The sequence below is a fragment of the Erinaceus europaeus genome, chromosome 2, assembly GCF_950295315.1.
Source record: "Erinaceus europaeus chromosome 2, mEriEur2.1, whole genome shotgun sequence".
NCBI lineage: Eukaryota > Metazoa > Chordata > Mammalia > Eulipotyphla > Erinaceidae > Erinaceus > Erinaceus europaeus.
The window spans coordinates 184512738-184534652 of record NC_080163.1 but is presented as its reverse complement, the minus strand read 5'-3'; the positions used below and the strand labels follow the sequence as shown (position 1 = coordinate 184534652).

The 21915-nt window shown below is 46.1% G+C and overlaps 1 protein-coding gene across 1 annotated transcript; it reads right to left on the bottom strand.

The window, feature by feature from the left end:
• Positions 1-11405: 11405 nt before the first annotated feature.
• Positions 11406-21856, bottom strand: TBCB (tubulin folding cofactor B). Its single transcript, XM_007536909.3, has 6 exons — positions 21658-21856; positions 21207-21350; positions 17449-17545; positions 16135-16326; positions 11940-12012; positions 11406-11664 (listed from the first exon to the last, which is right to left on the bottom strand). Exons 1-6 carry the CDS (start codon positions 21769-21771, stop codon positions 11550-11552), a joined length of 735 nt encoding a protein of 244 aa, XP_007536971.2. The 5' UTR covers positions 21772-21856; the 3' UTR covers positions 11406-11549.
• Between the last annotated feature and the right edge of the window lie 59 nt (positions 21857-21915).

Below are 21915 nucleotides of genomic sequence, written 5' to 3'. Positions count from 1 at the left end.
GAGAGAAAGACAGACACCTGCAGACCTGCTTCACCGCCTGTGAAGCGACTCCCCTGCAGGTAGGGAGCTGGGGCTTGAACCAGGATCCTTATGCCGGTCCTTGCACTTTGTGCCACGTGTGCTTAACCCGCTGTGCTACAGCTGGACTCCCTGCATTAACTCTTTATTTTTTTATTTCTTTTAATTTTTTATATATTAATTTTTATATTTATTTTCCCTTTTGTTGCCCTTATTTTTTTATTGTTGTTTAGTTTATATTGTTGTTGTTATTGATGTCATTGTCAGGACAGAGAGAAATGGAAAGAGGAAGGGAAGACAGGGGGACAGAAAGATAAATACCAGTGGAGCTATAGCATAATGGTTATGCAAAGAGACTTTCATGCCTGAGGCTCTCAAATCCCAGGTTCAATCCCCCACACCCCTATAAGCCAGAGCTGAGCAGTGCTCTGGTTAAAAAAAAAAAAAAAGAATATATATATATATATATATATATATATATATATATATATATAAAGATAAACACCTGCAGACCTGCTTCACCACCTGTGAAGCAACTCCCCTGCATGTAGGGAGCCAGGGGCTTGAACCGGGATCCTTCGCCAGTCCTTGCGCTTGTCGCCTTGTGCGCTTAACCCGCTGTGCTACTGCCCGACTCCCAACTCTTTTTATTTATTTATTTATAATTTCTTTATTGGGAAATTAATGTTTTACATTCGACAGTAAATACAATAGTTTGTATGTGCATAATATTTCCTAGTTTTCCATATAACAATACAACCCCCACTAGGTCCTCTGTCATCCTTTTTGGACCAGTATTCCCCACCCACCCCAGAATCTTTTACTTTGGTGCAACATGCCAAAACTCTTTTTATTTTTTAAGAAGATAACTCCTGGGCAACAAAAGGGAAAATAAATAAATAAATAAATGTAAACAAAATTTTTTTAAAAAAAGAAGATAACGCCTTTTTATAGTATAATTATTCACTAATTGAATAGAGGTACAGAGTAACCAAGAAGGAAGGGAGACACCTGCAGCACTGCCTCATGACTTGTGAAGCTTCCCCCTTGCAGGTGGGGACTAGGCCTTGAATCTGGGTCCTTGCACACTATAACAGATGTGCTCTACCAACTGCCACTCTACCATCTGTAGTATTGAATAATAATAATAACTCTTCAGTAATTAATTGACGTGACAATAACTCAACAAGGTTATAGCAGGTAAAACCACAGTCAAAGCTATGCTTCCTAAGGGGTAGTTGGGGCCAGGCCAGGTAGCTGGCACACAGTCTTGTCAGTGAGGAAGAAATTAACAAGAAAGAAAATGAAAGCTTTGAAGGCAAGGTCACTTGCCCGAGGTCACAGAGGGTGGCAGAACCAGGTCTGAACCTGGGCCTAGCTGGTGCCAAAATGTTTGAGAATGACTCGTCTGGATTCCTTTCTCACCACACCCCATCCTGCCAAGCAGAACAGCTCAGTTCTCTGGCCCCTACAGGGTTGGGCCTTTGCCAAGGGTTTTCTTGGGCTCCGCCCTCTACCTGGAATAGTCTTCCCTTTATTCTCCCTGTTTTTGTGTCTACTTAGTCTTTGGGCGTCTGTTCTGGGGTAACATTTTCCAAGGAGCTCTCCGTCTTTCTGCCCTACCTTTTCTGGTAGGTGAGGCTTGTGGTCATATGTTTGGATCTTGGAGTTTCTCAGCAGTCACTTCCAATTACAGTCTTTGTCATTCATGTCTGCCTCTGTGACCTCTTCACCTTGTCTAGCTCTAAATATTTTTGTCACTGGTTGTCCTCTTCCTGGCCTATATCGCCACTGCAAACCAACTTTTTATTTTTTTTATTGCTACTGGTTTATCGCTGGGCTGAATGCTGGCACGACAATTGCACCTCTAAATTGTCAATATCCAGCGTGCATTCTCTCTCTCTCTAACTATAGTGCTGCTAAGTGCTGCATATGGTAATGTAGGGATTGAACCTGGGATCTGTAAATTTTATTCTGTATGATAGAAACACCTTATTTTTTAGAGATACATTTAGAAACAGTTCCAGATGAAATTACTTGTTGCCTGAAAGTTGTTTTAGAATAGTGGCGGGGGATGGGAGTAGATAGCATAATGGTTAGGCAAAGAGAAAGTCTCATGTTCAATCCCCCGCACCACCAAAAGCCAGAACTGAGCAGTGCTCTGGTAAAAAAAAAAAAGGGGGGGGGGCAGGCAGTGGCGCACCCGGTTAAGTGCACACATTACAGTGCACAAGGACACAGGTTCAAGCCCCTGGCCTCCACCTGCAGGAGAAAGCTTCACAAGTGGTGAAGCAGGGCTGCAGGTATCTCTCTGTTACTCCCCCTTTCTGTCTCTCCCTCCTCTCTCAATTTCTCTCTGTCTCTAGCCAATAATAAATAAAATAGTATATATTTCAAAAAACCAAACAATCCCCACAAAAATGGTGGGGTGAGATGGGGTGGGTAGAGTTTGGGGAGGGAGAAGAAGAATAAATAAAACACAAATCAGGGGCCAGGAGATAGTTCACCCAGTAGAGGGCACATTTCACCATGAAGACACAGGTTTGAGCCCTCAGCATCACACAGGAACACTGATGTAATTTTCTGTGTTTTAATATTTATGTAGATGGGGTGATGGCATGCCCCAATGAATGCACATGTCACCATGCACAAGAACCTGGGTTCCAGTCCCTGCTCCACTTCATGAGTGGTGAAGCAGGTCTGCGGGTATCTTTCTGTTTCCCTTTAATCTCTCCCTCCCCTCTCAATGTCTGTAGTATTGAATAAACTAGAAAGAGAGGGGGTGAGGCGATAGCACAGCAGGTTAAGCGCAGGTGGAGCAAAGTGCAAAGACCAGCGTAAGGATTCGTAATTTTCTGTGTTTTGCTATTTATGTAGATGGGGTGATGGCATGTCCCCAGTGAATGCACATGTCACCATGCACAAGAACCTGGGTTCCAGCCCCTGGCTCCCCACCTGCGGTGAAGCAGGTCTGCAGGTGTCTTTCTCTCCGCCTCTGTCTTCCCCTCCTCTCTCCATTACTCTCTGTCCTATCCAACAACAACGACATCGATAAAACAACCAGGGCAACAAAAGGGAAAAAAACAGCTTCCAGGAGCAGTGGATTCTTAGTGCAGGCACCGAACCCCAGCAATAACCCTGGAGGCAAAAAACAAACAAACAAATAAACTAGAAAGAAAAAAAAATTAAAGGCACAGTCTCAGCAATAAGGGTGGGGGTAGATAGCATAATGGTTATGCAATGAGACTCTCATGCCTGAGGTTCCAAAGTTTTAGATTCAATCCCCTGCACCACCATATGCCAGAGCTGATTTAAAAAAAAAAAAAATGTGTTTTAAGTGGGAATACGGAAACAAGAGGGTTGCAGACCACTCTATAGAGACCCAGGCAGGGTGGGATACAAGCTTCCGTCAAGGCTACCGCCTATGGCGGGAGGAGGGTTTGGGTCCAGATCCCCTTAAGCTACAACTTCCCCGCCCCAGGAGGGAGGAAACAGGATCCGCGCCCTCAACTGTGCTTTCTGGGAGATGTAGTTCATATACTAGGCTGGCGCCACTGCCGAGCCAACCACCAGTGAAACTACGCGTCCCACAGTGCGCGGCGCACTGCTGCCCCCAAGTGGTGACTGATCCTTACTGCTTGCCTGGGACAATGCCGAGCCTTGGAAGTCTTCCTGGGAATGTCTTCAGGAAAGGGTGACCAGAAATGGGAGCAGGGAAGGTGGAGCTGGGAGAAGAAACAGTGGAGCGGGGCTCACTGTGTAGATTTGGTGAAGCCAGCATAGTAATTGTTGGCAATACGTAAAAGTTAATTATACCAAAAGGTAATATATATGTCCAGCGCGGCTTTACACATTCTATCCATGAATGCATGCAAAGCTCACGACAATTGTTTGAGGGAGTTACAATTAGAGGTTCCAATATATAGACTAAAGATGAATCTCAAGGAGAAGGAATACTAGCTCAGTTACTCAACTGGTTAGTGATGGTGCTGGTTATATATGTTTGTTTATTTTTTATTAGAGCACTGCTCAGCTCTGGTTCATGGTGGTGTGGGGGATTGAACCTGGAACTTTGGAGTCTCAGGCATAAGAATCTCTTTGCATAACCATTATGCTATCTCTCCTTCCTGGGCATCTATTTATTGTCATGACTTGGATTTTACCAATCTGCACTTTTTCAGAGACAGAGACATCACTGCACCAAAGCTTCCTCCAGTGCAGTAGGGGCTGGGCTTTAACTAGGTTTTCAAGCATGGCAAACACTGTCTAGTTGAGCTTTTTTGCTGACCCGGAGCTGCGATTTGAACCTAGGCTGCATGGTTTTCGAGCCTGTGCTTTTCTTCACTAAGATGGTCTTGCAGCCTGTTAAGTTAACCCACAATTGTCATTGGCACATGAATCAATTATATTTAGTAGTCTTGCCCTGCTTCAGGACAAAAGCTGAATTCAGCCAGTCTGTGTTTATTTAGCACAGGGATCAAGTTACTGGTCAGTATAAGTCATCAAAGGGATTATTTCAGGTCTACAAAGCTGCTATCCTATTTTAGGACTCTTATTCTAATGTCTCTCACCCCCAACTCTTCCCTCATAACAGCATCTCCTAGCAGATTCAGAGATTTTGTTCTTTCCTTACTGCCAGCAAACTTATTCATAAATAAATATGATGTATCGTGGAACTATATATACACTAGAATCTTAAATACTGTAACCCACTATTAATCACAAATAAAAATGGTACCCCCATTTAAAAGAAAGAAAAGAATAGGAAATTTAAAATAGGACATTTAAATTTTAATTTAATTTAAATTAATTAATTTAATTAAATTTACATTTAATTTAAAATTATATGTAAATTTAAAATAGGAAATTTAAATGAAAGGAAGAATAGGAAGAATGAAAGAAAGGAAGGGAGGAAAGTAGGGAGGAAAGAGTGTATTTGGGGCCAGGCAGTAGCACACTTACTTGAGTACCTATTATAATGTGCGAGGACCTGAGTTCAAGCTCCCCACCTGCAGGGGAAAGCTTTACAAACAGTGAAGCATTGCTGCAGAGAGAGAGGTCTCTCTCGCCTCTATCTTCTCCTCCCTCTTAATTTTTCTGTCTCTAGCCAATAAGAATATATAGAAAAATATATTTTCAAAAATATATTTAAAAAGGAAATTTGAAATGGAGTGGGGGGGGGAGACGCCAGAGTACCACTCTAATATATATGGCACTGGGGATCAAACACAGAGCCTCATATACGAAAATTCAGTACCCTACCTGCTAAACTCACCCCAGTCACAGTGTCTTAGGGAATATATATATATTAAAGACTTTAGTGGCTAGGCAGTGGCATACCTGGCTGAATGCACATGTTACAATGAGCAAGGATCCAGGTTCAAATCCCAGGCCCCCATATACAGGTGGAAAGCTTTACAAGTGGTGAAGCAGGGCTGTAAGGGTCTCTCTCTTCCTATCTCTATCTCCCTTCCCCTCTAAATTTATCTGTCTCTATCCAATAAATAAAATAATAAAAAAAATTTTTAAGATTTTATTTATTCATGAAGAAGATAATTGGAGAAAAGAACCAGATGTCACTCTGGTACATGCCCTGCCAGGGACTGAACTTGGGTGAGACCTCATACTTGAGAGTCCAATGTTATATCCACTGCATGTATATAATTTTTTTTAAAGCTCAGCTCTGGCTTGTGGTGGTGTGGAGACTGAAGCTGGGACTATGGAGCCTTGGAGCCTCAGTCATGAGAATCTCTTTGTATAACCATTATGTTATATTCTCTCTGGCCCCCATCCCCCATTGTTTCCCCAGCCCTTCTTTTTTTTAAAATTATTATTATTATTTTATTTGTTTTCCCTTTTGTTGCCCTTGTTTTCTATTGTTGTTGTAGTTATTGTTGTAGTTATTGATGTCGTCATTGTTGGATAGGACAGAGAGAAATGGAGAGGAGGGGAAGACAGAGAGGGGGAGAGAAAGATAGACACCTGCAGACCTGCTTCACCGCTTGTGAAGCGACTCCCCTGCAGGTGGGGAGCCAGGGGCTCAAACCAGGATGCTTACGCTGTCCTTGCGCTTAGCACCACATACGCTTAACCCGCTGCTACCACCCAACTCCCAGCCCTTCTCTTTCTTACTAGATAGGACAGAGAGAAATTGAGAGGAATTGGGAGGTGGTCCAAGAGGTGGCACAGTGGATAAGGCATTGGACTCTCAAACATGCAGTCCCGAGTTCAATCCCCGGCAGCACATGTACTAGAGTGATGTCTGGTTCTTTCCCTCTCTCCTCCTTTCTTTCAAATAAATAAATAAATAAAATAAAAAGAGAACAATTGGGAGTCGAAAGAGAGAGAGATACCTGGGAGCCAGGTGTTGGAGCACCTGGTTGAGTGCATGTTACAATGTACAAGGACCCAGGTTCAAACCCCCGGTCCCCTACTTGCAGGGGGAAAGCCCCAAGCCCAATGTCCTAAATTCAATCCCTCGAACCACCATAAACCAGAGCTGCACAGTACACTGGTGAAAAAAAAAAAAAGTACATGATTACCGTGCACAAAAACCTAGAGACCTGCAGCCCTGCTCTACTGCTTGGGAAGCTTCTCCCCTGCATATGGTTGCAAGGGCTTGTGCCACCGTCTGCCCCTCTGATTTATTGAGATAGAGAACCAGGGCATTACTCTGGTACATGCGTAGCTTGGGATCAAACTCAGGATCTCATGCTTGAGAGTCCAAGGCCTTATCCATTGCACCACCTCCCAGATCACAAAATAGGAGCTGTTATATAAAGTTTTTTTTTTTTCTTTTGCCAGAGAACTGCTCTGCTCTGGCTTATGGATATGCTAGGGATTGAAATTGGGACCTAGGGAGTCGGGTGGTGGCGCAGTGGATTAAGTGCATGTGGCACGAAGCACAAGGACCGGTTCGCACCCCCAGCTCTCCACCTGCAGGGGTGTCGCTTCACAAGCGGTGAAGCAGGTCTGCAGGTATCTTTCTCTCCCCCATCTACATCAATAACAATAATTACGACAACAATAAAAAACAAGGGCAACAAAAAGGGAAAATAAGTAAATAAATATTAAAAAAAAAAAAAGAAATTGGGGCCTCTGGTGCCTCAGGCATGAAAGTCTTTTTACATAAACATTAAACAATCTCCCCATCCCAGAATGTATGTGTGTGTGTGTGTGTGTGTGTGTGTGTGTGTGTGTAGTCAGTTCTACAAAGTTCTGCCCGTATATACATGGAAAAGAGGAAGAACAGACAATAACAAGAGCATCACTCTGGCATATGTGCTGCCAGGTTTGAACTCAGGACCTCATGCTTGTAAGTCAGATATTTCACCCCTTGTACCACTTATTTTGGGTCAAAATCCATCAGTAAATTAAAAAAAAAATTATTATCTTTATTTATTGGAGACAGCCAGAAATCAAGAAGACTGGGGGAGATAGAAAAAGAGAGACATTACTACAACAATAAAACAACAAGGGCAACAATAGGGAATAAATAAATATTAAAAAAAAAAAAAAAGAAAAAGAGAGACATCTGCAGCACTGCTTCACCACTTGTGAAGCTTTCCTCTTGCAGGTAGGGACTAGGGGTATTGAACCCGGTCCTTGCACACTATAACATGTGCCACCACCAGACCAGGTGTGCCACCACCCAGCCCTCATTAGTAAATTTTAAAAAATCATGTGTTTACTCTGGATAGACAGAGAAATTGAAAGAAAAGGGTATAAGACAGGGAGAAAGATAACCTGTAGCACCGCTTTACCACTCCTGAAGCTTCCCCCTCGCAGATGGGTACCAGGGGCTTGAACTTGGGTCCTTGTGCACTGTAATCTGTGGGCTCTAGCAGGTATGCCACCACCTGGCCCCTCTATCAGGAAGTTTGCAGGCCTCTGGATGGATTTTGGGAAGTTGGGGACACCCCTTCTAATGCTGCTCATTCTGACAGCTCCCTGACATGAAAAAGGTAGATGTTTGGTGTGAAGCTCTCTTTATTTTTTTCCTCCTCCAGGGTTATCTCTAAGTGCCAGCACTATGAATCTACTGCTTCTGGTGGCCATTTATTATGTATTTCCATTTTATCCTATATGACAGGGAGAAATTGAGAGAGGAAGGAGAGGTAGAGAGGGAGACAGGCGGACAGCTACAGACCTGCTTCACTGCTTGTGAAGCATCCCCCTTGCAGGTGGGAAGTGGGGGCTTGAACCTGGGTCCTTGTGCTTAGTACTGTGTGTGCCTATCTGGGTGTGCCATTTTGCCCAGCCCTCCTTTTTTTATTCTATTAATTTACTTTATTTATTTTGCCTCCAGGGTTATCGCTGGGGCTTGGTGCCTGCACTATGAATCAGCTGCTCCTGGAGGCCATTTTTCCCATTTTGTTGCCCTTGTTGTTGTTGTTATTGTTACTGTTGCCATTGCTGTTGTTGGATAGGAGAGAAATCGAGAGAGGAGGGAAAAACAGAGAGGGGGAGAGAAAGACAGACATCTGTAGACCTGCTTCACCATTTCTAAAGTGACCCCCCCCTTGCAGGTGGGGAGCCAGGGGCTTGAACTGGGATCCTTGAGCCCGGTCCTTGAGCTTTGCACCATGTGTGTTTTACCCACTGTGCTTCCACCTGGCACTCTCTTATTTATTTTTAACCAGAGCACAGTTCAGCTCTGCCTTGTAGTGGTTTGGGGGATTGAACCTGGGACTTTGAAGACTCAAGCATAAGAGTCTCTTTGCATAACCATTATGCTATCTACTCCTGCTCTGATGTGAATCTGAGTGTGGCCCCAATGTGTATGCACTATGTTTCCACAGATGACTATAGGGCTTGAGCTTGTGTGTCTGGGCTGTGTCCAACATCTTCATGTATGTGTTCTGTGGCTCTGAGTGTGCCTGTGTCCGTTGTGGTGGGCGTCAGACTGGATGTGGATGTGAGCTGCTTCCACTGAGGATCCGCTCAGCTTGCAGGCAACTGAGCCTCATTCTGTTCACTGTGGCTGCTCTCCCTGGTTACCACCTCCTCCAGATAATTACTTGTGATTAAGTAATTGCAACAATTAAGCAGAATTCCCCAGGCATCCCTTCACAGAATGGCTGCTATGCAGGGAGACACCACACGGGGTGATGCAGGCTTCCCAGAGGGCATGTCACATACCCCAAGGGCAGTGTTCACAGCCAGTTTACAGAGGGCTTCGAGCTACATCTAAAACTCTAGGTTTCTTTCTTCTTCCAAATATTAACTGAATAAGTGCTGGGCAGTGGAGCACACATTACTATGCCCAAGGACCCAGATTCGCTGTGAAGCGACTCCCCTGCAGGTGGGGAACTGGGGGCTCGAGCCAGGATCCTTAAGCTGGTCCTTGCGCTTTGCGCCACCTGTCCTTAACCCACTGTGCTACCGCCCAACTCCCTTTTTTTTTTTTTCTTTCTAAAGCACTGCTCAGCTGTGGCTTATGGTGGTATGGGGGCTGAACCTGGGACTTCGGAGCCTCACTCATGAGTTTTTTTGAATAACCATATCTTCCCTGAGTTTCACATATTCCTTAATGGCAAAAAATGTTCCCTGTCCTGCCCCTTGCTCTGGTAACCTGGAACAGCAGAGGCAGGCAGTCATGAGATCAGGGTGCAACAAGACAGATGCAGCTGGAGACTGGCCTCTGACAGAGGAGAAGCCACATCAGCTCTTAGTGTTCACATAAGACTTTATGGACTCCTGGGAGGTGGTACAACGGTACTGCAGTGACTAGTGTACTGGGCCCTTAAGCATGAACTCCTGAATTAAATTCCCAAAATCACATCTGCCAGAGTGATGCTGTGGTTCTCTTTCTCGTAAATAAATAAATCTTTATTTTCATTATTATTATTAACTATTTCATAGGATGTAGAAATTGAAAGGGAAAGGGAGTTAGGGAGAGAGACACCTGTAGTACTCCTTCATAGCTTGTGAAGCATGCCCCCTGCAGGTGAGGACTGGAGGCTTGAACCTGGGTCTTTTGTACATGGTAGCATGTGTGTTCAACTGAGTGCACCATCACCTGCCTTGAATAAATAAATCTGGGTGGGGGGAGATAACATAATGGTTATGCAAAGAGACTCTTTTGCCTGAGGCTCCAAAGTCCCAGGTTCAATCGCCAGTACCACCAGTGCTCTGGTAAAATAAATGAATGAATGAATCAGGGGTCAGCTGGTAGTGTACATGGCTGAGCACATACACATTACAGTGTGCAAGGAGCCAGGTTGAAGCCCCTGATCCTCATCTGCAGGGGGAACTTTTTTAAGTGGCAAAGCACTGTTGCAGGTCTCTCTCTCTCCCTCCTTCTCTATCTCCCCCTTTTCTCAAGTTCTGTTTTCAAAATAAATGAAAATAAAAGTAAATAAATCTTTCATATAAAAGCCTATACATAAGAAACTTCCAACTTGTTTAAATCACTATTTTCAGCTTCTTTGTTATAACAGAATTTCCTTATTCCTTCCTCCCTCCCTCCCTTTCCTTTCTTAAAATTTCTCTCTCTCTCTCTCTTTTTTTTTTTTTTTGGTAATTATTTATTAGATAGAAACAGAGATATCAAGAAGGGGGAGATAGAAAGGGAGGGAAGGAGAGGGGGGGGAGAGAGAGAGAGAGAGAGACACCTGCAGCACTGCTTTACCATTCATGAAGCTTTCCTCTTTGCAGGTGAGGACCTGGGGCTTAATCCTGGGTTAAGCACATTGTATATGTGTGCTTACCCAGCCACTACCCAGCCCCACTACCACTACCCAGCACCCTCCTCTTTTTTTTTTTTTTTTGTTAAGCAGAGCACTGGTGTGGGGGACTGAACCTGGGACTTCGGAGCCTCAGGCATGGGAGTCTCTGTGCATAACCATTATGCTGTCTACCCTGCCCTCTTCTTCTTCTCTCTTTTTTTTTAATAGAGACAAAGGCAGAGAGAGAGAGAAGCACTAAAGCTTCCTTCAGTGTAGTGGGGCTGGGCTCAAACACGGCAAAATAATACACTTTCCAAGTGAGTCATTCCACTGGTCTTAGCAGCAGAATATAATTGTTATTTTGAGTGCATGCTAACCGTGGCGTTGTCCATACACAGTTTCACCACTCTGGCTCTGTCTGGGTCATTTTCTCATTCAGAGAGAGGGGGGCTGAGAGAGGAAGAGACAGCACAGCAGTGCAGTTTCCTTTGGTGTCATAGTATTTCCCATGTTTGAACCTCACATGGCAGGGCACACACTCTACCTAGTGAGCTCCAGGACATTTTACTAATAAAGGTGAAAGAGCAGTCTCACAGGCCTCCAACTACCAGTTAAGGAGCAAAGACTGACACTGCTCAAACTCTGCACGGCTCAGTTCCTCTCTCTTTCATTCTCACCTATCCAGCTACTTCCAACTACTATAATCAATCCTCCAAACAGTTTCTAGAGCGTTTAATGCACAAATGTCAAAAGTCAATACAAAGGGATAGCTGAATAAAATAAGTTAGGAGAAGATGGCCATGGACACAGAGGGGAAGGGTAAGTCAGGAGCTAGCACAAGGGGACACCCTTCCTAGGGTGTCACATCTCATCCAATCCATAGTCCTCCTCGGGGAAGTCCCCCACAGTGACAACTGATGGCTTGACAAAGGCACCGTACTTGGCCTGGCACTCGAAGTAGCGCTTCCCATTCACACTGCAGGGCGAGATGGAGGAGGCCATGATCAGAGGGTTGCCAACATGACTCCACCCCAGGTATTTATTAGTATGGGCAGACTCAGTCATATGCACTTAGTATTTGCCATTACATTCATAGGAACACACACACACACACACACACATATACACACACACATACACACACACATATACACACACACATATACACACACACATATACACACACATATACACACACACACACACACACACACACACACACACACACACACACCTATGTGGAAACATTACCTGCCATCGTTCTTTCCTAGCGGCTCATCATAGCGGACGCCAACCCAGTAGCCAGGCTTGAACTCTGTGAGTCCTGTTCAGGGAGAAATTCCAGTGAAATTGGGGGTGAATACAGTTTACCCCCAAGGTGTGCCTGCTCACTAAGGGTAAAGCCTGTCATGTGAGAGCCAGTCCCTGCTGCTACCCAGGACCACTGCTGTCAGCACAGAATACATTGTCGTCGAGCCCTTAACTCATCTCCCTGCTCCTACCCCTGACCATCACTCAGCACTCCAAGCCAGAGAAACCTTTGTAAAAATCTGAGGAAAATGCAGGTGGCGCAAAGCACAAGGACCGGCAGAAGGATCCCGGTTCGAGTCCCCGGCTCCCCACCTGCAAGGGGAGTCACTTCACAGGTGGTGAAGCAGGTCTGCAGGTGTCTATCTTTCTCTCCTCTTCTGTCTTCCCCTCCTCTCTCCATTTCTCTCTGTTCTATCCAGCAACGACGACAACAACAATAACTACAACAATAAAACAACAAGGGCAACAAAAGGGAATAAATAAATATTTAAAAAATAATAATTTTTAAATCTGAGGAAATAACCACCTGGGATGTGACAGGCTCAGTGGCAGAGTGCCTGCCTTCCATGCATGAAGCCTTGAGTTGGACCTTTCAGACCATATCATATTTATATTTTATATATATCTTACATGCGTGTATGTGTGTTTATAATAAAAGAGTCGCCTTTGCATGTAAGTATACAAGGTCTGTGTACAAGCACATGTTTAAATTCATCTGTGTGTCCTGCCTACCCCAGTCATCTCTGGCTTATGGTAGTGGTTTGGGGGATGGAACCTGGGACTTCAGAGACTTAGGCATAGAAGTCTGTTTGTATAACCATTATGCTATGTCCCTCACCCAGTATTTTTTGATTGCCACCAGGCCCTCTGTCCCCACCTGCAAGGGGAAGGTTTTGTAAGTGGTGAAGCACTGCTGCAGGTGTCTCTGTCTCTCTCCCTCTTTTTAAAAAATATGTATTTATTTATTCCCTTTAGTTGCCCTTGTTTTATTGTTGTAGTTATTATTGTCGTAGTTATTATTGTTGTCATTGTTGGATGGGACAGAGAGAAATGGAGAGAGGAGGGGAAGACAGAGAGAGGGAGAGAAAGATAGACACCTGCAGACCTGCTTCACCGCCTGTGAAGCGACTCCCCTGCAGGTGGGGAGCCGGGGGGCTCGAACCGGGATCCTTACACCAGTCCTTGTGCTTTGCGCCACGTGCTTAACCCGCTGTGCTACCACCCGACTCCCTCCCTCTTTTTTTTTTTTTTTTTAATATTTATTTTATTTATTTATTCCCTTTTGTTGCCCTTGTTGTTTTATTGTTGTAGTTATTATTGTTGTTGTCGTTGTTGGATAGGACAGAGAGAAATGGAGAGAGGAGGGGAAGACAGAGAGGAGGAGAGAAAGATAGACACCTGCAGACCTGCTTCACCGCCTGTGAAGCGACTCCCCTGCAGGTGGGGAGCCGGGGTTCGAACTGGGATCCTTATGCTGGTCCTTGTGCTTTGCGCCACCTGCGCTTAACCCGCTGCGCTACAGCCCGACTCCCTCCCTCCCTCTTTTTTAAAAAAATATTTTATTTTATTTTTGAGAGAGATTCAGAGAAACACACAGAGAGAAACACCAGAGCACTGCTCAGCTATTATGGCTTATGGTGGTGCGGGGGACTGAACCTGGGACGTAGGAGCCTCAGGCATGAGAGTCTGTTGGCATAACCATTGTGCTATCTCCCCCATCCTGTTTCCCCCTCTCTATCTCTCCCACCCCTCTTAATCCCCAGCTGTCTCTACCTAATAAATAAAGATAATTAAAAAATTAAAAAGAAGAAGGGGGCCGGGCAGTAGTGCAGCGGGTTAAGCGCACATGGCACAAAGCGCAAGGACCGGCATAAGGATCCAAATTTGAGCCCCTGGCTCCCCAACTGCAGGGAAGGTCACTTCACAGGCAGTGAAGTGGGTCTGCAGATATCTGTCTTTCTCTCTCCCTCTCTGTCTTCCCCATCTCTCTCAATTTCTCTCTGTCCTAACAATGACAGCAATAACAACACTAGGATTACAACAACGATAACAGCAAGGGCAACAAAAGGGAAAAAATGCCTCCAGAAGCAGTGGATTCATGGTGCAGGCACTGAGCTCTGGAGGCAAAAGAAAAAAAAAAGGGAGTCAGGCAGTAACGCAGAGGGTTAAGCACATGTGGTGCAAAGCGAAAGGACTAGCATAAGGGTCCCGGTTCAAGCACCTGGCTTCCCACCTTCAGGGGAGTCACTTCACAAGCAGTAAAGCAGGTCTGCAGGTGTCTATCTTTCTCTCCCCGTCTTCCCCTTCTCTCTCCATTTCTCTCTGTCCTATGCAACAACAATAATAATAACTATAACAATAATAACTAAAACAATAAACCAACAAGGGCAACAAAAGGGAAGAAATATATATTTTTAAAATGAAAAGGGAAAAAATAAAATGTCATAAATGACGGAAAAGTGCCTGGGTCATGGCTCACCTGGTAGAGTGCACACATTATTATGTGTGAGAACTGAGGTTCAATCATTCAGTCCCCACCTGCAGGGGGAAGCTTTACAAGTGGTGGCATAATGCTACAGATATCCTGCCTTTCTTTCTCCCTATCTCTTCCCCCCACTTTTTAAATTTTTTTTTTTTTGTATTATCTTTATTTATTTACTGGACAGAGACAGGCAGAAATCAAGAGAGGAGGGAGTGACAGAGAAGGGGAGAGACAGAGAAACACTTGCTACACTGCTTCACCAATCGCAAAGCTTTCCCCCTACAGGTGGGGATTTCCTCCCTTTTTTTATTATGATGGAGACAAAAAGAAATAGGGCGAGAGAAGGAAAGATAAAGAGAGACACCTACAGTCTGCCTCCACTGCTCATGAACCCCCCCCACAAGTGAGGACCTGGCACTTGAACGACTTCCTCACGCATGTAACTTGTACCCTTTACTGGTTGTACCAACACCCAGCTCCCATTCTCTGTCTCTTTCAGTCTCTCACAGTGGTCAGTTGTGTGTAAGCACACTGCACTACTACTGGTGTTACCTCTCTGGCCTTTCTTTTTGGATTTTATGCTGTGCAAAGGACTGAACACTGGGTCTCACTGTGCAAGGAATTGCTCTGCTTTGAGTTACCTTCCTGGGTTTATGAACTATTACTATTACAAGGCTGTTTAAAAATCTCTCTTGCGGACAGGGTTAGATAATATAATGGTTGGGAGTCGGGCGGTAGTGCAGCGACTTAAGCGCACATAGCGCAAAGCGCAAGGACCGGCACAAGGATCCCCCCACCCGCAGGGGAGTCGCTTCACAGGCGGTGAAGCAGGTCTGCAGGTGTCTATCTTTCTCTCCCCCTCTCTGTCTTCCCCTCCTCTCTCCGTTTCTCTCTGTCCTATCCAACAACGATGACATCAATAACAATAACTACAACAATAAAACAAGGGCAACAAAAGGGAATAAATATTAAAAAAAAAAAAAAAAAAGATAACACAATGGCTATGCAAAGAGACTCTCATACCTGAGACTCCAAAGTCCCAGGTTTAATCCCCTGCACCACCATAAGCCAGGGCTGAGCAGTGCTCCGGTTAAAACAACAACAACAACAAAATTCTTGCTCTCCACTGTCCCCAAGGCACTGCATGGCCCAGCCCTGCCCGTGCCCCTTTTCCTACTCACTCCCTACTAACCATGTTGACTTCCTGACTTCCTTTCTCTGCCTCAAAATAGATCAAACTTCTTCTTGTTCAAGGTCTTTGCTCTTACTACTACTTCTGGTTTAAACTCTCTCTTCCTTTTTATCTGGCTCAATTCTCCCTTTCCTTCAGAGAGCTTTTCCCCCAGGAAGTCTTCCTAGATTACTCTCAAGGATGGGGCTGGTACTGGGGATAGTGTTTCCTCTCAGCAGATACAGCCCCAAGCTTCCCTTGCCCCTCTAGTCCCTTTCCTGATCACTGTTGATTTTTTGCTCTCACCACTGTGCCCCTGGCTTTCACCTCTGGCCTCTCTGCTTCCCACTTCTCTGCTGTGAACATGTTAAGCCCTTGCTATTGCTGCTGGGTCTGTCTCCTTCCTGGACTGCAGTCCCCTTGAGGCCTGGATCCCATCAGTGCCCTCAGGGCAAAGCATGAGGTCTTGGTGGGCCACGTACCTACATACATGACGGTACCCCGGCGAGCTGGCTGCCCAAGCACCTGCACCTCACAGCGGCTGCCCACAGGGATGGTATCGGCCTGGGCCTTCTCTTCAGCCAGGCGCTGGGTGGCCTCGGCCTCTCGCTGCGCCTGCTGCACTTCATTATATCGCCCCAGCTTGCTGCGCTTCAGGAAGGAGCGGACTGAGTCTGTGGGTGAGTTCAGGACAGCGTCAGATTATCACCCAAGTGGGGGCTTCAAGTAATGAGAGAAACTTTCATCCCCATAGGCTCAACATTCATTAAGAAACTCTTCTGGCTTGAGTGTTAAGGGACTGCCGATGAAGCCCCTATTTTCCAGAATAGCCCTGGCCTTTCCCTATGACTCCTGGGAAATAAACCCTCCTACATCCTGAAATTAGAGGAGAGAGGACCTTCTCCAGCCCCTCACATTACCCGCCTTTCCTCGTCCCTCATGGCATTTGCCTCCATCCAGTACTGAAAGCTCCCTGGCCACCCCAACTTCACATGCTGGTCTGTCTCCATGTGCCTATACTGATCCCCACACTGTCTTCTCTGCTTTCCAGTCTTTCACCCTCCCCCCCCCACCACCACTCTGAACTGACTTTGCCTCAAATACACCGCTGCACTAAAATGTGCCCCTGTGCTATGGGGGCCGGGGACTTGAGCCTGCATCATGCACATGACAAAGCTGACACCTTCCCAAGTGAACTACTTCCCCGGTCCAGCTCCAAGCACTCTACCATGTGCTTGCTGCCCTTGTCCCCAATCTGCCACACCATGCACCCCATGTAGTCCCCACTGTTCCCCAACCCAGAATTCATTCTCATGCCACTTCCACTTTTCTTTCCTCTCTTTCTTTCTTTCTTTTTTTTTTTTTTAAAGATTTTATTTATTTATTTATGAGAAATACAGAAGAAGAGAGAGAAAGAACCAGACATGAGTACATGTGCTGCTGGGGACCGAACTCAGAACCTCACGCTTGAGAGGTCAATGACTTATCTATTGTGCCACATCCTAGACCACCCATTTCAATTTTTCCATGCTCTTTCCTGCCTGTCCACAACCCCTCAGACCTCCCAGGCCCCATCTGCACCCTATGCTCAGTCCATCCACCCCATGACACCCATGGCTCCATCTGTCCCCACACCACCTCATCCCATCCCCTCCATTTTCCCATGCCTATCTGGCCTCCACAGCTCGCCCCACAGTCCCTATGTAATCTATCCAACACCCCCTCCAGCCCCCAGTAGCTCTAGCCACTGACACACACATTCTCACACCTCTATCCATCCCCCTCGGATCCCATACCTTCCCTCTGGTCATAAGCTTCCTGGGAGGCTTCGTATTTCTCGACCTGGGACACATCCTCGTACTCTCCTAGACGGGCACCGCTGTGGTCAATGACCTACAGTGAGAGGAGAGGGGTCAGGGGGACCAGGGTTTGGCTCAGAGAAGCTGGTGCGGAGGTTGGGTCGCACACACCTGTTACAAGCACCTAATACACGCACTTAACCAGGTGCGCCACCACCCGGCCCTGCTTAAGTCTCTTCTACCTAGGTAGTACCCCATCTCTCAGCACCCACCACTCCCCCAGCCTTCTCTCCTCTGCTGAGCCCAGCTGAAGGGAGGGACAAGAGCTGGAGTCTACAGAGGCCACCTCCTCTCCCTCCCCCCACCCCCAGCCCCTGGAAGCTGCAGGTGCCTTCAGATGATCCACACATCAACATTAACATCACTGATGCTCCCTGAGTTACTGGGAGCTTGGGCCTTGCTCACAAACCTCTCGGACCCTCCGCAGTTAGCCCCAATCTCCAGACCCTCTTGCTGTACCACTGCACTATTCACTCATTGAGAACCTAGCTCAGTACTCAACTGGGCCCTGTGCTGAGTGCTAGGGACACAATGTAAAAAGAGATACATTATAGTGCACCAAAGTAAAAGATTGGGGGTGGGGGGGGTGGGGGGTTTCGGGTCCTGGGGCATGATGGCAGAGGAGGGACCTAGAGGGGGTTAAATTGTTATGTGGAAAACTAAGAAATGTTACATATGTACAAACTACTATATTTTACTGATGATCGTAAACCATTAATCATCCCAATAAAGAAAGAGAGAGAGAGAGAGAAAGAAAGAAAGAAATTCTGGGGCCAGGCGGTGGCATACCTGGTTGAGTGCACACATTACCATGCATAAGGAACCAGGTTCAAGCCCTCAGTCCCACCTGCAAGGGGAAACTTCATGAGTGGTGAAGCAATACTGCAGTTCTCTCTCTCCCCCTCTCTATCCCCTCCCTGCCCTTTCAATTTCTATCTCTATCCAAACTAAATAAACAAAAATAAAGATAAAAATACTTTTTGAGGGCAGAGGGTAGATTGCATAATGGTTATACAAAGAGACTCTTGTGCCTGAGCTGAGCAGTGCTCTGGTAAAAAAAAAAAAAAAAAAAAAAAAAAAACTTTTTGAAAAGTCTTTAAAAAAAAAAAGGATAAATTCTAATCCTTAAGGAATGCTCATTTTGCTAGGGGACTGAACATAAATGCATAGGTACACATATTAAACATCAAGGTTTATTTTTATTTAACCAGAGCACTGCTCCAGTTTGAACCTGGGACTTTAGAGCCTTAGGCATGAGTCACTTTGCTGTCTTCTCCATCGATTGACAAGGTTTAATTTAGAAAAATACAATGAAGGGCTGGGAAGACAGCATAATGGTTATGCAGAGAGACTCACGCTTGAGGCTCTAAAGTCCTAGGATCAATCCCCAGCACCACCATAAGCTACAGCTTGGCAGTGTTCTGGTAGCTCTCTGTGTCTCTTTCTCTGTCATTAAAAATAAATAAAATATGTCTTAAAAAATACAATGAGGTGGTCCGGGAGGTGGCACAGTGGATAGGGCATTGGACTCTCAATCATGAGGTCCTGAGTTTGATCCACGGCAGCACATGTACCAGAGTGATGTCTGGTTCTTTCTCTCTCTCCTCTGATCTTTCTCATTAATAAATAAAAAAAATATTTTTAAAAAATACAATGAGGGCTAAAACAGAGACTTTCTCAGACCAGACTCATAGCCATTTATTTGACATTTACATAAATGTCCAATGAATAGCTACTGAATAAATCAAAGAGATATAATAAGAACCAAAGTGGCCTGAAAAATGACACAGAGGGCTAAAGCACTGGACTCTCAAGCATGAGGCCCCAAGTTCGATCCCTAGCATCACATGTGCCAGAGTTGTGCTCTGGTTTTTGTCTTCTCATATTAGTAAACAAGTATTTAAAACAAACAAACAAACAAAATTCAATATGGTACAATGCAAAAGGCCCTAGGCTCAAGATCCTGCTTCTCACCTGCAGAAGGGAAGCTTCACAAGTGGTGAGTCAGTACTGCAGGTCTCTCTCTCTTTTCTTCTATATCACCCCCTTCCTTCTAGATTTCTGCCTCTATCCAATAAATAAATTTAAAAAAAAATCAGTTGGAGGGAAGGGAAGGGAAGGGAAAAAAAAAAGAAAAAAAAATCAGTTGACTACCCTGGAGGGTGGTACAGTGGATAAAGTGGAGTCTTAAGTATGAGGCCCCGAGTTTAATCCTCAGCATTAAATGGTTCTCATAAGTAAATAAAAAATATATATTTTTCAAAAATATATATATATATTTTTTTTTTTTTCACTGCTCAGATTCTAGGGATCCTATTGGCTATAGAGTGTCATGTTTGCGCATGTGTTAATCAGATAATCAGCATCAAGCCAAAGTATTCAATATTTATCTTGGAAGTATCAGTTTTAAAACAGGTTATCTGCTGTGAAGCAGGTTCTTACAGAAAGCAGTACCAGTGCCCAACCAGGCCAAAAGATGCTTTTTTTTTTTCTTCAGGTAATTTAAATTTTTATTGAAAACAAAACATGTGAGGGTAAGAGAGAGAGAAAAAAAAGAGAGAGAAAAGGGGACTGAGAACTGACTTACATATCGCTCAAATAGTAGTCCCAGAAAAAGAGCCAAAAGATGCTTTGGTAAGTGGGGTTCACCAAGGGGTACCTCAAAACTCTGAAGGCCAGCCACTACTCTAGGAGGATGCTCTAGAAGCCCTGGTCTCCTGAGAGACTGTAGCTTCCTCACGGGCTACTGCCCATCCTCACTGTTAGCAACTACAGTGCGAAATAGGTCTTCCAACCCGCCTCTAGTCATTTTCCAGTAAACTTCTTTGGGAACCATACTGCTTAACAAATTCCCTGGAATAAAAAGCTCAACAACTGACATAAAATATTGTGATGTAAATTAGCTACAATATGTGACTACACAATAATTGATAACTACTTTCACTTTTTTTTTTTTTTTTGTCTCCAGGGTTATCGCTGGGGCTCAGTGTCTGCACTGCTCCTAGAGACCATTTTTTCCCATTTTTGTTGCCCTTGTTGTTATCGCTGGATAGGACAGAGAGAAATGGAGAGAGGAGGGGAAGACAGAGAGGGGGAGAGAAAGATAGACACCTGCAGACCTGCTTCACCACCTGTGAAGCGACTCCCCTGCAGGTGGGGTTCCTAAATTCAGAAGTGGCACTTCTTTTGCTCAATTCCTTTGGCTCCTCAGTCAGAGCCCCTTTCTAATTCCAAACCCTCTCTTTTTGGGGAAAGCAGGTGAAGGACAGAGAACAAACAGCATCTGTGTTGATGCTGCAGAGCTCTCGTGCTCCTGCTTCCCAAGACCTCCAGCCTCATGGCTCACCCTGACCCATCTCAGACTCCAAGGCCCTGTAACCTCTGTCCGCCTGCCACGATTCCCTCACCTCTTCTTCGAAGTCACCCTTTCCTCATCCTTCAGGTCTCAGCTCAGACATCCCTCCCTTCATGAAGGAAGCCCCTTTCCACCGTGCGGTCTGGTACACCCCCCCCCCCCCCAGTTTGCTGAGCTTCTCTCCATCTCAGTCGAAACATCTCTGGCTGTCACTGCGTCGTGATGGCCCTGTCTCTCTCAGTGCCGGGCTGTGTGTGTGTGTGTGGGGGGGGGGGGGGGGCTCCACCAGGGGAGAGGAAATAAAAGGCTGGAGCGAGGGACCCAGGGAGGCAGGTCTCACGTGGATGCGGCAGCCGTCGTCTATAGGGTAGGAGCCCAGCAGCGCATCCTCCTGGTCCAGCTTGCAGCAGAACTGGTCGGTGACTCCATACAGCTCCAGCTCCATGCAGGAAGCGGGGCTGCCCACCACCAGCTCCAGTTTACACTGAGAGGGCAGAGGGCGGGTGGGATGCTGTCAGTGGCTCTCCCGCCAGGAAGCACCCCCACCCTCGATCTCCCACAAAACCCGCCACCAGATCACTCCGCGACCCTGCCCCTCCCGGGCCGCATCCCTCTAAAATAAATAAATAAATAATCCATCTCTCTGCTGGGATTCCCTGGCCCCACCCCGAGGAGGCCGGGTCCCCATCTCCCAGTCTCAGGCCGCAGCGGACCAAGGCCCCCCTCCCTCTCCGGTCCGCCTCCTCAAGGCCTGCGCCCCGCCCCCTCGCATCACGCCCCTACGGTCACACCTTGAACTCAGCTATGGTGAGACTGCGATTGTACCGCTTCTCCGAGCGGAATGTGTTCAGAGAACTGCTGATGAACACGGTCACCGTGGGCGCTGAAAGCCCGGTGATCTCCATCGCGCCGCGCCCTGAGGAAACGCGCAGCCCAGTCAGCTGCCGCACACCGGTTCCCGAGCCGCCGCGGCTTCTGGGATACCAGCCCCGCCCCTACCGGGAGTCGACCAATCCGCGCTCTCCTGCTGCCAGTGCCCGCCTATCGCC

What these genes read in the sequence shown, in the direction of transcription:
- TBCB (XM_007536909.3), bottom strand. Translation starts at nt 21,771, where the DNA reads ATGGAGATCACCGGGCTTTCAGCGCCCACGGTGACCGTGTTCATCAGC. An exon ending in TCACCATAGCTGAGTTCAAG is followed by an intron (nt 21,351 to 21,657) that starts GTGTGACCGTAG and finishes CTGCCCTCTCAG; the next exon opens with TGTAAACTGGAGCTGGTGGT. An exon ending in AGCTTATGACCAGAGGGAAG is followed by an intron (nt 16,327 to 17,448) that starts GTATGGGATCCG and finishes ACTCACCCACAG; the next exon opens with ACTCAGTCCGCTCCTTCCTG.